This window comes from Caretta caretta, chromosome 2 (assembly GCF_965140235.1).
Source record: "Caretta caretta isolate rCarCar2 chromosome 2, rCarCar1.hap1, whole genome shotgun sequence".
NCBI classification, from domain to species: domain Eukaryota; kingdom Metazoa; phylum Chordata; order Testudines; family Cheloniidae; genus Caretta; species Caretta caretta.
Window position 1 is genome coordinate 251,985,130 of NC_134207.1, and position 16,952 is coordinate 252,002,081.

The 16,952-nt window shown below is 42.2% G+C and overlaps 1 protein-coding gene across 3 annotated transcripts in view; it reads right to left on the minus strand.

Moving 5' to 3' along the window:
* RBM33 (RNA binding motif protein 33) overlaps positions 1-16,952 on the minus strand; it is a 145,473-nt gene that overhangs the window by 21,623 nt on the left and 106,898 nt on the right. For 2 of the 3 annotated variants that reach the window (XM_048837597.2, XM_048837599.2), the window contains exons 16-17: positions 14,486-14,692; positions 9,187-9,375 (exon numbers count right to left, since the gene is read on the minus strand). In XM_048837597.2, coding sequence (XP_048693554.2) covers positions 9,187-9,375; positions 14,486-14,692 — 396 coding nt within the window. The remainder of the gene's footprint in view (positions 1-9,186; positions 9,376-14,485; positions 14,693-16,952) is intronic. The other variant, XM_048837598.2, reaches the window with a different exon arrangement.

Consider the following 16,952-nt stretch of genomic DNA (forward strand, 5'->3'; position numbering starts at 1 on the left):
AACCTTCCCATTTTTACTTCTTTTCCTCTCATACTTTTCCATTTCGTAGCTAAGAACCAAACAAAAAGCTCAGGCACGGACTCCATGTTTGCTATGCAGAAGAAGCAAAGGGACTTAGGTGGCTATAGGACAGAGGTTAATACCAATCTTGACTGTCCATTCTTTTGCTTCCTTGGTTATGTCTACACTGCAAAGAAAGACCCATGGCAATGAGTCTCCGAGCCTGGATCAACGGACTTGGACTCAAGGGGCTCACACTACAGGGCTAAAAATAGCATTGTAGGAGTTGGGTCAAAGAGCCCAGGCTCCAGCCCAAGTCCAAACATGTTCACTGATATTTTTAGCCCCCTAGCATGAGCCTGAGTCAGATAATCCAGGCTCTCAGACTTGCTGCCACAGGTGGGTGGTGGTGTTTTTTTGTTAGCAGAGTAAACATACCTAGTGTACTGATGGGCAGAGCTGGGTGTACAGAATTCTCGTGCAAAAGAAAAGTACAAATAACCAGTACTTTAAAATCACTGGTGCTTTTAGTACACCTAAAAGCTCATTTATCATCACCTTTATTTTACAATGTATTATTTTAGTGAGCAAATTGTAGAGAAAATATCATTTTCCAAGAAAATCACCAAGAAATATAGCCAGGGCCTAAGGAATGCTCATGTTTAGTGTCAACTCAAACAGTAGGGCTGGAAAAGACAACATGGGCCATCCAATCTGATCCCTGGCATTTTAAAGGGACTATTCACCACGTCAACATTTCTCTACCAGTGGCCGTTGTTGCACTATTGGTCTACAGAGTGATTGCTGGTTACACTGGCTTCTCCTGCCTTAAAATTACATTTACAAGTGTCCAGGCTCAAAGGAGATCCAAGACACCTGTAAAAGGCAGCTAATAAAGAGGGAGCTGCAAAACTAGCAGTCCCCATTCGGAGCTATTGCAACCAGAACGGGGAAGCCTGGTGACTGGATGCAAAAGATCTGTCTATGGGGAGACAGCTAAGAGTCACTAGTCAGACCAGAGCTTCCTATATGAGGTACTTGAACAACGAGAGAGAAAAGAAGAGACAGTGGAGAGTGGGAACAGGAGACTAGTCAGATAGAGAAGGAGACGGAAGCACAGATAGGAGGCGTTCAGCTAATTCACTGATGGGAGACCATGAAAGTGAAGTGAAAAGGAGAAATTCTGGTAAAAAGTAAATGGATTTTAATATTAACTGTACATGTACCAGTTCACCAGTGACTGAAGATCTTATTGAGTTGGTGTGGATTTGTGAATGGGGCAGATTAGGAGAGGGGGCAGCCCAAGAGATAAAAGCTTGCAGGAAGTGGTCCACATGAGAATAAAGCATGAGCTTCCACACCGGTGTTGATTTAACCTGTTCTCCAATAAGTGAAGCAATGGCACAGCAGGAACATTTTAAAAGGATCAGATTCTATTTTTGTTTCTCCCTCAGCTTAGGTCACATCATTCAGCCTCCTTTTATTGTTCCACCACTTCCTGACGCCTGCACTTCATGTCTGAGAATGACAAGCGGCACAAATTCTGGTCCAGGATATGTTTCAGAGTCCAGGATATATTTGCCTTTTCTTCTCCTATTGTGTCTGACCTCTTTCCTTTCTCTTTGCCGCTCTCTTTCCTTTCCTGCTACCCCCTCGACACTCTCACTGCTTCAATATCTCTGTGTACTACATAGGATTTCCAGTCTATCGCTAGCAACAGACTCTAGAAGCAAAACTGCAACTGCTTAAATAAAAAGTTGGGATGGAAAAAGAGCATGGCTCCCGCTAACCAACTAGTGCAGGGGTGCTCAGACAGGGGGTCCCGAGGTTATTACAGGGGGGGTCGCGAGCTGTCAACCTCCGTCCCAAACCCCACTTTGCCTCCAGCATTTATAATGGTGTTAAATATACAAAAAAGTGTTTTTAATTTATAAGGGGAGACTTGCTATGTGAAAGGGGTCACCAGTAAAAAAGTTTGAGAGCCACTGAAGTAGTGTCTCCCTCTCAGACACACACAGGGAATTCCTGACTCAGGAAAGCTTGGTTCAAAAACTTCAGAACCCAGAGGATGTCCCTGGTGGATCAGCCTTCTCCTCCAGCTCCAGGGAAGAGGCTGGGGAGGCAATGGCAGGGGTGACCATCTCTGCTCCCAGAGAGAGCTAATGGAGACAGTAAAGATTCTCAGTTGTGACAGCATACAAGGCTGTCACAGCCAGGAGGAACAAATGGGTCACCAGACTTGTATGCAATGTCACATGCTAAAATGAACCTTGTTGATACTAGAAGAACCCCATGGGCTGGGATTATTCATCTATTACTCCGTGTGTCATTTTCACTTAAGCCTCAGCTCAGAAAATAGAATCAGCACTTTTGAATAAAATTACTGAGAAACTTGCCATTACTGTGACTGAGCACTAGGTAGTGCCATCACTCTAAGAAAGCTAAGTGGGATGCATTAACAAAGCACAATCATTTCCCCTTCTAAAACTGGAAAAGGAATAGTAAGAGAGAGATCAGGATACAATTCTTAAACTTATCCAGAGTATGGCTAGAGTTACACCAGCCTGAGCTGTATTTACATACAATCATGAAAAGCTATTTTTATGGCAGGAGAAAGACTTTCTAATCCTAAGCAGTGCTAGGAGTCTACACTAATGGTCTATTTTGGGAAACACTTGGTGCAAGGAAATATTTGATTAAAGGAAATTACAGAATTGCTGCCTAAAATGGCCAATCGTTACTCAAGTTATTTGGCAACTGGAACAACTTGCTTACTCTCACGTGATTCCCTGTCTCCCATACAGTCCTAACAGATACAAAAGAGTAACAATGACTAGCAGCAATCAAGCCTCCTTAGAGAGGTGATGGTAGCAGTACATGGAACCTTGAGGCTAGCACTGGAAAAATGGGACCCACTCATGCTCTTGGCAATCCAAAAATAAATCCAATTCAGACGTCTGCTTAAATTCAACATGTTAACAGTCTACTTCAGTAAGCAATACTACATAGAGATAACAGTGTTGAATGTCATTACATACTTTGGCGCCAGGCCTCGTAGGCTGTACTTTAAACACACCATAGTTCTTGAGAGCCTTTTGTACCTTCAAACACTTAAAAAGTGTGATTATATAAAACAATGCACATCTTGTAGTCCCTCACTCAGATTATGAACTGGTTTAATGTCATGTTATTTAAAAACAGCCAAACAGCTCATTTATTGATTCTTTCCACTCTTGACGGCGTTTATGAAGATGACAATGGACAATATTCAAAACGAAAGCATGTTTTTGTATTTTAATTATGATTTTTTTTGTTTTTAAAACAGGGCATTTGATTCAATAATTATGCTGGAGCCTAAAGCATTTTATTACATTTTTCAATATCCTTGGAATCATAGAACAGGTGGAAAACCCCTGACCAAGAACAGAGCAGCTTTATAGAAGAACAGGGAAAGTGACGAGTCCAGTGATGAGACAGGATGGAGGAAGCATTTCAAACATTCATGTGAAGGAAGAAAACAATTCCCCTCGCTTCCCAGGTCTGGATGAAAAATGATGGTGCATCTCCCTTTCCACTAACTGCATACACCTTCCTGACCTCCTCCTACCTCAGAGTTCAACTGTTCCCAGCTTATCAGATCTGACCTATTGCCCTTATTCACAGTATCACCATCCTGATGTAAAATCTAAGATAGCAATGTTGAGAGGGAGCAGAAACTGGATTCATTTTTCAATTTCATTTTCCAGCTGCCTGTTGGTGTATTCTGATACTAAAATTCATGTGCAGTCCCAGGGTAAAAGAAAGTCAAACCTTTTACACCTAGCAGGTCTCTGAGATAAGGCAGTGGACTTGCTCTGCTTCCTCCGAAGTCTGAGAACAACCAAATCTGACAATACTTTGCTTGAATGTAAAAGCACACTACAGTATTCCGACTGCAACAAATTATCCAGTAGGTACCAGCCAGACTGATTCTATTTGCCACCAGTGTTCTAACTGCATACCTCTCTCAGTGGCAAATCCGGCCCCCTCCTTCCATAGACGCAGAGGGTTTTCCTGTAGTGAATCCAGTGTAGTTTTGTCATATGGGGGTTAGGCAAGATTTTGGGAGTTTAGGCAAGGCATGGGCGCCCCTGTGAAGCCAGGAGCCCAGCTGCAGGGCAATAACGCAGCTGAGAATGAGGGGAGGTGGATCAACTCTTATGTGGATACATGAGTCAATTCCCACACGTAGTGGGAAGTGCAAGTAGCATGAGACTATTCCAGCACTGAACTGAGGATGGACTAGTGGTCATGGAGTGGCTCTGCTCCTGTAGAGTCAATGGAAGACTGTTCAAGTTCTGCTCTAGGACAGGGGTGGGCAAACTTTTTGGCCCGAGGGCCACATCTGGGTATGGAAATTGTATGGTGGGCCATGAATGCTCACGAAATCGGGGGTTGGAGAGCGGTAGGGGGTCCAGGCTCTGTGGTGGGTGCAGAAAAGAGGAGTTCACTGTGTGGGAAGGGGCTCCAGGCTAGGGGAGCGGGCTCTGGGGTGGGGATGAGGATGAGGGTTTGGGGTGCAGAAGAGAGCTCTGGGCTGGGACCAAGGGGTACGGAGGGCAGGAGGGAGATCAGGGCTATGGTAGGGGGTTGGGGTGTGGGAGGGTATCAGGCTCCGGGCGACTCTTACCTCAAGCAGCTCCCAGAAGCAGTGTCATGTCCCCCCTCCGGCGTCTATACGGAGGTGCAGCCAGGCAGCTCTGCATGCTGCCCCGTCTGCAGCTGCCACCCCTGCAGCTCCCATTGGCCAAGGTTCCTGGCCAATGGGAGCTGTGGGGGCAGTGATTGGGGTGGGGGCAATGTGTGGAGCCCCTTGGCTACCCCTATGTGTAGCAGTCGGAGAGGGGACATGATGCTGCTTCCAGGAGCCGCGTGGAGCGGGGCAAGCCCTGGATCCTGCTCTCGGGCTGGATTAAAATGTCTGAAGGCCGGATGCGGCCCCTGGGTTGTAGTTTGCCCACCCCTGCTCTAGGGCAAAGAACCTGGACTTCAGGCAGTCCACAGCCCTTATCAGGGCTGCCTGCTGACAGAGGAAGGTAACACTGGCTTACATCTGACATATATTTGGTAGGTTTTGTTGCCCCCCTATAAGGGCCAAAGATTTTATTTTTTCCCCCAACAAACTTACACCACAGGCTCTATAGAAACTGATGGGTAAAAGTCCCTCACTTACTAGGGAAAGTGTCTACTTTGAGACAGGCAAGTCTATGTCAAAGCTTTTGCATATCCCACTGCCTTCAGAAATACCTAAACCCTAACTATCCTCTCTATTCTCCACAACTAAGCAATCTAAATAGGTTGTTGTTACAGCCTCTGCCTTGACTTTTCCTTCCCCTCAGTTTCCCCTGTATGTCCTCCAGCTTCAGCCCTCTTCACTATACTGAAAACACCCTTACCAAGGTTTCTAACAACCTTTTCTTGGCTGAGCTGTGGGACCAGTACTCCATTAATCTCACCCCTGATTTTTCTGCAGCCTTCAGTACAGGTGATTTTCTTCTCTTCACCACCTGTGCTCTCTTGACCTTCTTCACCCTCCCTCCCTCTTGGTCTGCTTCCTACCTAACAGTTCTTTTAGGAGTTTCTTCTCCTTTTCCCCTCTTTCTATTGGAGTCCCTCAGGGCTCTGTCTTTGGTTCCTGCTCTTCTTCCTCTTCACTTTATCCCTGGGTGATCTCATCTGTTCACATGGTTCCAACTATCATCCCTATGATGAGGGCTCACAAATCTAGCTTACCACACTTGACCAGTCTCCCATGTAACCAAATGTTTTTCTGGCCTATTGTCTGGTACAGTCTGTTGCCAGTAAAATCTTGGCATAGCCAAAATGAGCTGAGTTTCTTTTCCACCCCAAATCCTCTCCACTTCCACCTTTCTCTGTTGCTGAGGACAACTCCAGCCTCCCTGTCACTATGGGTCTCACCCCTCTGGGTTACCCTGGCACCACTTTCCCCTTTGACACACCCATGCGGTTACCAAGCCTCCACAATGTTAAAAAAAAATAATAATTGGATATTTGCTATCTCTGACAGCTAAAATACTTGTCCATGACCTGGCCATCCCCTGCCTGGACTACGGGAACGTCCTCCTCCCTGAAACCCAGACCACCTTCCCAAAGTCTGTCCAAAACACACCTGCTAATTCAGATCATGTCAGTCCCCTGTCTGAATCTCTCTTGCACAACATATCAGGTTTAAACCTCTCAGCTTGGCCTTCAGAGCTTTGCACAATCCTGATCCACCAGGACCTTGTTTTGTACTGCATCACCTTCCTGTTGCTCCTCTCCAGCATCACTGTCCTTCAGGTCTTTTAAACCTCCAATCTCTGTGTGATGAGCCCCCTTCCTCTGTTCATTCAGATCCCTCCTAATGGCCCAAGTCTGTGTTACCCACAGCCATTAACATGCATCAAGTGCCTTTTCGTTCACATTTTTAAGGAAGGGAGAGTAGGAGTAAGAAAGCAAGGAAACAGAAGAAAGAAAATATTTAAACACACATCCCCTCTTCTGGTGCTCCCAAGCTCATCCTGCCTTCTATGTTATTTAAATTCCAAACTCCTCTGTGCAAGAACTCTGTCTTGCACAGCGCTGAGCACAGATGCTAATAACAATGATGCTAATAAAAATATTAAGTCAAGATCACAAGAAAACTTAGCAAAGACTCATTCTCTCTGGGGTTTCTAGCCTCGCTTTCAAAATCAAGGGAGCATACCTATGAACATGGGTCATTACTATGAAAAAGGTCAATTTAAACTCTCACATTTTTCAATTCCAGCTCTCTCACAAACCTTCTTTGCAGCCTAGGAACTTACCGGCCTCAGTTTCCCCACCAGTAAACAGAGATGATGCTTGCTTGTTTACTTCACTTGGTTGTTGTGGGGATTAGTTAATATCACAACAGCACTTTGAAGAGGAAAAGCACCAGGTGTTCTGTACAACAGGCTTCTGTACAATACCCATCCTTTCAACCTTCCCACTCCCTTCCCCCCGCCCTTTAACCACTCTCAACCATATCTACACCCGGAAATTTCTGATCTCTTTTTTCCAGCAATGGTGTAAACCAGTGGTCCCCAAGCTTTCTTGTGGGAATAGCATATTGCTATTTCCAGAAGACTGTGGCGGGCGCAGACACCCCGCCACCGAAATGCTGATGATGAGAAGCGGCAGCGGCAATAAGCGTTGCCGCTGAAATGCCGCCGAGAAACGGCAACGCTTCTCAGCGGCATTTCGGTGGCGGGGTGTCCTGCGGGCGCACAAAAATGCCCCAGCAGGCACCATTTTGGGGACTCCTGGTGTAAACTCAAATGTAGGGGTGCTTTTGCTACTAATTGCTAACCTGGCTGTTTCTTATTAACTACTATAACCTTTAGATTCCAGATGTAAGAGCAGTGCTCAATCTTTACTAGAAGGTGTATCTATACTAAAAAATATTCTTTTTTCAGCAATGGTGCAGCTGCATCCATTCTACCAATGGTGCAAACTCTTGATTTGCCTGGGCAAACAAACTTGTACCACATTATCTGAGTCTCTGAAAAATGGTAAGAAATTCCATACCATAGATGAGCCCTTCTTGGCAAGACTGTACTGTGACACTGCATTAGGAATCAAGCAATTGTGGTATTTGATATGAAATAGGAAGCGGTGAACAAGTTTTCCAGAACGTTCACAGTAAGTTTTCTGTACCTTGAATACTCCCACAGCAAGGTTAGTGCTAATTTCCTACTAATATTCTCAAACAGGAGTTAGCAAGTAAAAACTGAGTAAATGTGCTTCAAAACTGATCCTTTACAGGAAAACTCTGCTTGCACAAAGAATCAGATAATGCAGCACAAATTTTTCTGATTTTTCATCACACCCTAGAACACAAATTGCTGGACTCACACCTACATTTAGTAAATGAATGAAGCAGATCAATTTCATCGTGCAAATGACACCTTGCTTTTACTCCCTTGTAGTGCAGGATTTTAGGCACAACGAATGGCTTAAAAAAAACTCTAGAAAATAATTTCTGTACAAAGTACTGTAGGGGTTGAAGAGAAAGTAGTGTGTGTGAATGTTCTGAGTATGCAAATATAGAAAAATCTAACAATGTTTTCCTTAAACAGTACAATAAATCATATACAATAGCATTTATCAAAGCTTTTTACAAACGGAAGTTAAGACTCTCAGAACTACATAGGTAAATCAGTAGGGTCCCATTTAATAAAGAAGGAAACGGAGATGGAGGCATACCTCCTTATGACATCTGTTTTCCAGGATACACAACGATATAGTATAACCTAACTCAAAAGGTTTCAAAGCCAAGAAATAGCATCAATACGACAACTGTATTTCTGTCTGAAAATTCTGTTCCTAGAGTTAAAAGGAACACATGAAATTACTAAAACTGAAAGATTAGAAGGGGGAAAGAATCTTTTTTTTGTTTGTTTGCTTTGTGTATTTCACAGCACTTTGGTGGATATTTTCAAAGTTATTCCTCAGTGAAAGTCAATTGGACTTCTGCTTTTAAATTCATTAGGCATTTTGAAAATCTCCCCTTTCGTTTAAAGTCATCGTCACTATTTAGCTGGTAAGTCGCATGCACTATCAGTCAGTGCATGCACAGAAATAGGCACAAGAGTTAGGCTAGGTCATATTTGGTATGGTTCTTGGGCTTGTTCACAAACCACTTCTGAAAAGGACTTCTAAATAACACACAGTAAAAAATCTCAATAAATCCTTCAAAAAAAGATTTTTTTAAAGTCTGGCTATGATATCAGAATATACTACTGAAAATTGATGGTTTAAAAATCATCCAGTTTAAAAAAACATCACTTGACAGTATCTTTTTAATTAGTGATTCTAAAGAATCAGAGCTAAATGTCACAGAAAAGCCTCACTAATTTATACTAACAATAGTTATTGAATGTTGTGAATGTGTAAACCAACAATAAAAAACAAGGATAATGAATAACTAAACACGCTTTCTTGGACATGATGACAACACTTCATTATATGCTTATGTTTGTGGCATTTTATTCAAAGAGTGGGAAAAGGTGCCTTCAAATATAAGTAATTGCCAATGAAAATACCGTATTTAGTGTCAGAGAATTAATTGAGCTTTCTAGAATGAAAGACTTCTGGCACAAAAATTATAAACCAAGCCTGACCTACCTGAATGGGTCCTACTGACATCAGCAGGTTTTTCAGTTGGACATCAGTAGTTGATGAAGAAAGCCCTTCAACTGACACAACACAGGGCTGAGGTTTGCACTCCACCACTCGCAGGTTCTGTTTATTTGGCATCAAGCGTCCTCGGCCCATCTGGCCTCCTACTCCTCTGCCTCTCCCATGCATAATAACCTGCCAACAACAGTATTTTGATTTCCTTAGTTCGTGCTTCTGTTAAGATTTTTGACAGATAATATGAAGTTAGCAATTTATTTAAAGACTTGATTAAAGTACATGTCGATAAAAAGCAGCATGTCACTGTTTGCTAATTTAAAAGGTCATATGTTAACATATTTATCCGCTTCTTATCCAAATATCTCCCCAAATTACAAGAAGTTATAATAGGTACAAAGCCTGCCTTTGCATTTTGAGGTGGGTTTACAAAGCAATTGAGCACCTTAATTCCAAAGACTATATAGTCTATTCCTCTTCACAATGATTGCACACATGCATGTGATCAGGTCTAACATTTTGGGATGGGTCAGCAAACAACTTTTTGCCCCCTTCCCTCCTCAGATCTCAAACTAAATTCACTATATACATATACATATGGGAAGGGGATGCAGGCCCTCCCCGGTCTCCACTGCTACAGAATGTTTCTCAACAGACCATGCTACCTATTACCCTGAACTGTCCCTCTTTTTTTGAGGAGAGTCCACACTGGCTGATCAGTATGGCTAATCTATAGCCAGGAACTGGAAAGAACTTGAGGAAAAGCCCCAGTCTGATTTGTAGGGCTTGAGTCACTCAAGCTGGTGCCAATCTCAGCCACAAATTGATTAACTCCCCTTCCCAAACAAGAGTTTCCAGGTACCCAGAATTCACTGGCCTCATAGGTTAGCCCTGAGCAGCTTTTTGGAAGCAAATGAGGTGGGAAGACAACCTATGATTCTTAGGGAAAGTCACCATCAAGCTTTTAACCCCAGTAACTGGTTTATCAATGTCACCTCCATAATGAAAACAGCAAGCAATTTTTAGAGAAAAGAGGATACTAGCTTTCACACATTTATAAAACCAACACATTATTGGAGAGCCCCTGGCCCTGAAAGCTGGCTCTCATAGGTATCTTATAGTATTGATAGCAATATTGACTACGATTTAATGCAGTACCTCATGCATAATGCACTTTTGCAGCTGCATAGATGTCTTCTTAATATTTGCTGCAGAATTCTGTTTCAGAATCTAAGCTTCCATTATAATAAACAGAATAAAATAAAAAATAGGTCTCTAGACTCTTATCATTGCAAAGACAATTTTCAAAATGTAAGCCAGATGTAATCAAAGCCTTAACATCTCCCTGATTTTGCAGACAGTTTGAAATATTAGCTATGAGACATGTGAACTGGTTCAGGTCATCTCACTGGGGAGATAACGTAGAAAATTAATGAGAAACCTCCCTAAAATGTAAACATGTTAACTATTTGAATGCTGATTATTTTAGGAGAAACTTCAAGACAATGTTTTTCGCATTATTGTTGGATGTAGTGTGAATGTTGTGATGGGATCCAGTGGTATTATTGTCAGATTGGGGTAGATATTATCAATCACTGTTTAAATTGGGGACAGCACAAAAACTGAATATCAAAGGAATAAAAACACTACTGATTGCACTGGACCGGATGAAGGGGTGAAAGCTACAGGGAACAGGGAAGGGTGCATTATTCTGGGGTTCTTGCTGTAGAATTCATATCTAATTTGATGCACAGTGCATGTGGTCTTGAGTCACCGTCAGAAACATACTTATAAAAAAATTAAATATCCTAATATTAACCCTGGCTGGCAGGACAAAATGAAACAGCAGAGAAGGTACCGTCTAGCAGCATTACACCAGTTCTTGAGCTTGATTCTTCAGTTGTCTCTGCGAAATATAATTAACATCTGAAGACTAAAAGCTTTTGAGGAAGCTAACTATGAGTCAACAGTGTAAAGCTGTTTCAAAAAAAGCAATCATTCTGGAATGTATTAGCAGGAGTATTGTAAGACATAAGAAGTAATTCTTCTGTTTTACTCCATGCTGATTAGGCCTCAACTGGAGTATTGGGTCCAGTCTGGGAGCCACATTTCAGGAAAGATGTGGACAAATTGGAGAAAGTCCAAAGAAGAGCAACAAAAATGATTAAAGGTCTAGAAAACATGAGCTATGAGGGAAGATTAAGTACAAGTTGGAAAAACACCTGTCAGGGATGTTCTAGATCAGTGGTTCTTAACCTTTACTGCAGCCTGCACCCCTTTGATTCTCAAAATATGTTCTCGCATCCCTTATCAAAAATCGTTGAAGTAGGCCAGTTCTTTAAACCTAGATATATTTTTTGTTCGTATACTACAGTAATTGTTAAAACATAGGTTTGATGAAACAAAGTAGTTGTACTTATGTGCCTGTGCTTAATTTGTGTTTTCGATGATTTACCTTCTAAAAAAATTTGGCATGTCTCGCACCCCCAGAAAGGGCATCTCGCACCCCCAGTGGGTGTGTGTAAGAACCACTGGTCTAGATACTACTTAGTCCTGCCTTGAGTGCAGGGGACTGGACTAGATGACCTCTCGAGGTCCCTTCCAGTTCTATGATTCTATGAAATAACTCCTATTTTCTCAGGAGAAATGTCTTCCAAGTGCTGCTCCTTCTGAAATTTACAGGAACTCAAGGACACTCAATATAATTCACCCCAAAGAACAGGAAATGACCTGCAGCAAAGGCAGAAGACTCCAGAACAGTAGGCAGTGCAATGTTTGGCTCCACTTAGGTGAACGGCAAGTACACATTTGTTTTGCTTTAACTTAGTTTCATGTGGTGAATGCCATCATTCCCCAGAAGGTAGGGGACAAGCACAGACGTTATTCAACTAATTAAAAAAATTAAATATATATTCCCTCTAAAATTCTCTTGGCACTTTCAGATTCACAACAGAATGCATCACTCAGTGATCTTACAAATACCACAGACTGCAAGGAAATTTCTGGTACCTGCGATATCATAGACTCATGTATTATGTCAGGGTTTCTCAAACTTCATTGCACTGTGACCACCCCCCGACAATAAAAATTAATACATGACCTCAGGAAGAGGGACAGAAACCTGAGCCTCACTGCCCCACAATTGTGGGGTGGGGGCCAAAGCTGAAGCTTGAGGGCTTCAGCCCCGGGTGGGGAGCTGTATCCTGAGCCCAGCTGCTCAGAGCTGAAGCCGAAGCCTGAGCCCCATTGCCCATGGCTGAAGCCCTTGGGCGTTGGCTTCAGCCCTGGGCAGTGGGGCTCAGACTTTGGCTTCAGGCCCGGGCTCCAGCAAGTCTAATGCCAGCCCTGGCGACCCCATTAAAACAGGATCGCGACCCACTTTGGGATCCCGACTCAAGTTGAGAACCGTTGAATTATGGGATCTCTTCAGTGAAGATGACAGTACCAAGGAGATCACACAAATAGGGATTAAATAAGTTTTGATAGTTTTTAAATTATGTGCTGAGTGCCTCTGAGAGCCTTGTTAGTGGGAAATTAAGCAAATGAGTTCTGAACTGAATTTCTGTGTTTGCTTTGGAGGTCAATTTTAATGGCCTACTCCATAGTGCCATTGTTATACAAGAGGTGCTGAGCTCCTTTCAAAAGTGTACCAATAGCTGACTTTTTTTTGTTTTGTTTTTTTGCTTAAAACTTACACAAACACGAACCAACTATAGAATATTCAGAACTAGAGGGATGTTACTTCTTTGACTCCAAAATAGAAAAGCCATAGCATGGAAGAAAAATAAGGAGGCTGCAGGGTCCACCAAGAATCTATACCTCACAAAAGTACTATTTTACTGACCTCCCCATAGAGGTTCCTTGTCCCAATATTCTCCATTTACAAAATGTTTACATTAGAGGAGGTCCAAATACTTATTCTGTACTTAAGGGAGAATGTTGTGACAAAGGGTTATACGGTATATCAGTACCATCTAATATAACGTAACACATGAACAGAAAGCAATAAGATGCCAGAGGTACTTTGGAAAAATTACAGCTACTATCTCATACTTTACTAGCGTTCCAGGATTTACGTAGGACTTTTACAAGTAGAGGTTTACTCTACTTAGTTTTACCCGGACAGTAAGCAACATAACATGCTTAATAATTTTTAATAGAGAAAACAGTTATAAAAACTTAATTTATATCTATAATTCTAGTGGAAACTACCACCGTGACAGTGCTAATCCTTTCTCTACCAGACATATACACAGAATACGTAGCATAACTTGGGACCACTTCTGGTAGGAGAGGTTTCAGAGTAACAGCCGTGTTAGTCTGTATTCGCAAAAAGAAAAGGAGTACTTGTAGCACCTTAGAGACTAACCAATTTATTTGAGCATGAGCTTTCGTGAGCTACAGCTCACTTCATCAGATGTATACCGTGGAAACTGCAGCAGACTTTATATATACACAGAGAATATGAAACAATACCTCCTCCCACCCCACTGTCCTGCTGGTAATAGCTTATCTAAAGTGATCATCAGGTGGGCCATTTCCAGCACAAATCCAGGTTTTCTCACCCTCCACCCCCCCACACCAGCAGGAGAGTGAATTTGTGTGGGGGGTGGAGGGTGAGAAAACCTGGATTTGTGCTGGAAATGGCCCACCTGATGATCACTTTAGATAAGCTATTACCAGCAGGACAGTGGGGTGGGAGGAGGTATTGTTTCATATTCTCTGTGTATATATAAAGTCTGCTGCAGTTTCCACGGTATACATCTGATGAAGTGAGCTGTAGCTCACGAAAGCTCATGCTCAAATAAATTGGTTAGTCTCTAAGGTGCTACAAGTACTCCTTTTCTTTCTGGTAGGAGAGAGTAGTTCAGTCTCCATATTCATTCAATCTTTGACATCTCTACTCATAATGCCAAAAAGCATGCTAGACAGTCAGCTGTGATAATGATTTTCGAGTAGTGGACATTCCTCCACTGGAATACTGGACTGTCATCACCTAACAGAATTTACGCAGGCCACAGAACCACAATGAGACGGGAACAACTTTCAGGCATTACCAACCTGGGCTGGATTGAAACAAGTATCCTGTAGGTTAAAAGCTTTATATCCCCTTCTCAATTTCCTGAGTCATCCAGCCCTCCATTAATAATTTTACCTGGGCAGTTACAGTTTAAATTTCTTTAATGCTGGTAAGGATTCTGGTTATTTTTTAAACAATGCTAACATTAATATGGCAACACATTCAGCAGATAATACAGCTCCTAGCAGCAACAATGCATCTAAAAATCACCTTTTTAGCTGGATAAATCCCCTGGATATTTTTGACTCCTTGTGGAACTGTTGAATGTATCTGAGCCTGCTGCTGCTGCTGCTGCTGCTGGAGTGGTCCCTTTGTCAACGTGACCTTCCGCACTGGCTGCTGTCTCATTTCTGGAGGTTGTTGGAGGCGTTGGGGCTGGCCTTCTGGGTGCACAAAGCCAACATTCTCCCCCTCCTGCTGAAATCAAAACCAGAACATGCTGTTCAGTACCTATCTACTCAATGCAAACATTCACTTCCTCTGAGACTTGCTGTGGAGAAGAACTTTGTTAGCGCGCAGAGGATTAGAAGAACACAGACTTGCATATTAAAATCAAACTAGCGTCTGCAAGAGAAGGGTGTATGGTACACACCTCAGCTAGGAACTATACTTAGTTAAAAAATCCATAATGCAAAGAAGTACAAAATACTACATTAAATTCACTGTGTTTTTAATTGTTTCCTTTCAGTAGACTGTGAAAATGTCCTATTATTTATACAAGGACCCACCTATTCATTCTTCACAATTCCAGCTTTTCAGGAATTACGTTATATTTACGTTCCGCTAAACTACATTTTTTTAAGAGACGTATATTCTAGACTAGAGAAGGGCAAAACAGCCTGAACGAAGCAGGAACCAGTCTGAATCTTTACGCATCTTTCAAACCAAGCAAACCTTGCAAGACTAAAGGCTGGTGATTTTTATTAAGTGCATCTTTATGCTGCCTATTTATAGCTAAAATAAGCTTCTAAGTAGTCTCCTCCCTCTAACAATGACCAATATTAGAGTAGTTTTCTCCTCCAAGTGTTTTTATTTTTTCTCCTTAAAAAAAGAATTAAAACAGAGGTGACAAACCATGTCCCCGTCCCAACTTCTGAAGTCATATGTGGAAGTACTACAGTCTTCCCAAAACGAGCTGTCTCTGTAATTCAAGCTTGGGATGAGAGGAGGGGTAGAAGAGAGGAGCCTTGAAGAAAAGAGTAGAAGTGTGCAGCGGCTCAGCTACTTCCACCCAAGGGACTGGTAGTTCTCTCACATGGATACGTGTCCACCTTTCCCAGATCAAATACGGCCAAGTTTACAGTCACCATACACAGTTTTCTGAAGATTACATTCAGCAAGAGGCAACATAATTGGTCTACTATGGCAAATGAGAAGGCACTAACTAGGCAGCCTCACAATTATAAAGTGTTTCAAATGGAGGATCTAGCTTGCAATGCTATGCAGCACATTAACAGCTTAAAGGGACTCCCGTCAAAACACTCAGTATCTGTTACTGTTACAGAATACAGAGTAACAGCCGTGTTAGTCTGTATTCGCAAAAAGAAAAGGAGTACTTGTGGCACCTTAGAGACTAACCAATTTATCTGAGCTTAAGCTTTCGTGAGCTACAGCTCACTTCATCGGATGCATCTGATGAAGTGAGCTGTAGCTCACGAAAGCTTATGCTCAAATAAATTGGTTAGTCTCTAAGGTGCCACAAGTACTCCTTTTCTTGTTACAGAATAGTAGAGAAACGGCTACTCACCAGTAACTATGCTTGAGTATATATTACCTCTGCAGACCCACACTTAGAATACCCATTCCCACAGAACTGTTAACTCAGAACCACTGAGAAATGCAGCGCCTGTCATGGCTGCATAAGCACCCCTCCACGGATCAGAATATTCTAGAAAACCAAGGGCCTCGCAGCATCAACTACTCAGTTTCTTTCACTAATTTGAAGAATCTACAGAAGGTCTCAAAGAAAAGGGGAAAGAGGGTGGAGAGGGTGGGATGAGCAGAGGTATTAAGACTTGAACAGCAGTTACTGGAAAACAGTCTCTCTCTGTTCGGAATTACCCTTGTAGATTCCCAATCTGGGAGATTAGTGCCCAACCCCTGGAGGAAGTCAGATGATAAAAGGAGAACAGCCTAACTCACCCAAAACAATCACTGCAATGAAGTACCAACCAGGATATCATGATGCACAAATGTATACACATACACAAACTGGCTTCACAAATTTCTGTGAAAAAAACCCATCATGTTAATTGCCCTAAATTGTCCAATTTAGTAGAATGAACTGAGTCTTTAAATTAGAATGCGCATAAATACAAAATCTAATCCATTTTGAAAACATTTGTTCTCACAGTTCCCTTTGTTCCTCCTTTTGACTTGTCACCAAAATCTATGAATAACTTGGGGAATTAACAGAAGAGTTTCATCCTAACGTGCCAGCTTCTTACTGATCAGGACAGACAACATACAAGGTTTTGGGAAGAACAACAGATCTATATAGTCTGAAAGTCAGTAACTTTTTGATAAAATCATGATTGAGGATTTTATCTCAAGGGATACTCTAAAAGGAAAATAATTAACTGAAACCGACAACTTGCTCACTCTTCTTACGGGTTTTATACCAGAAGGAAACATTCAAGATGAGGCAGGTTCTCTTTTCAAACTCCTCTTGTACGTT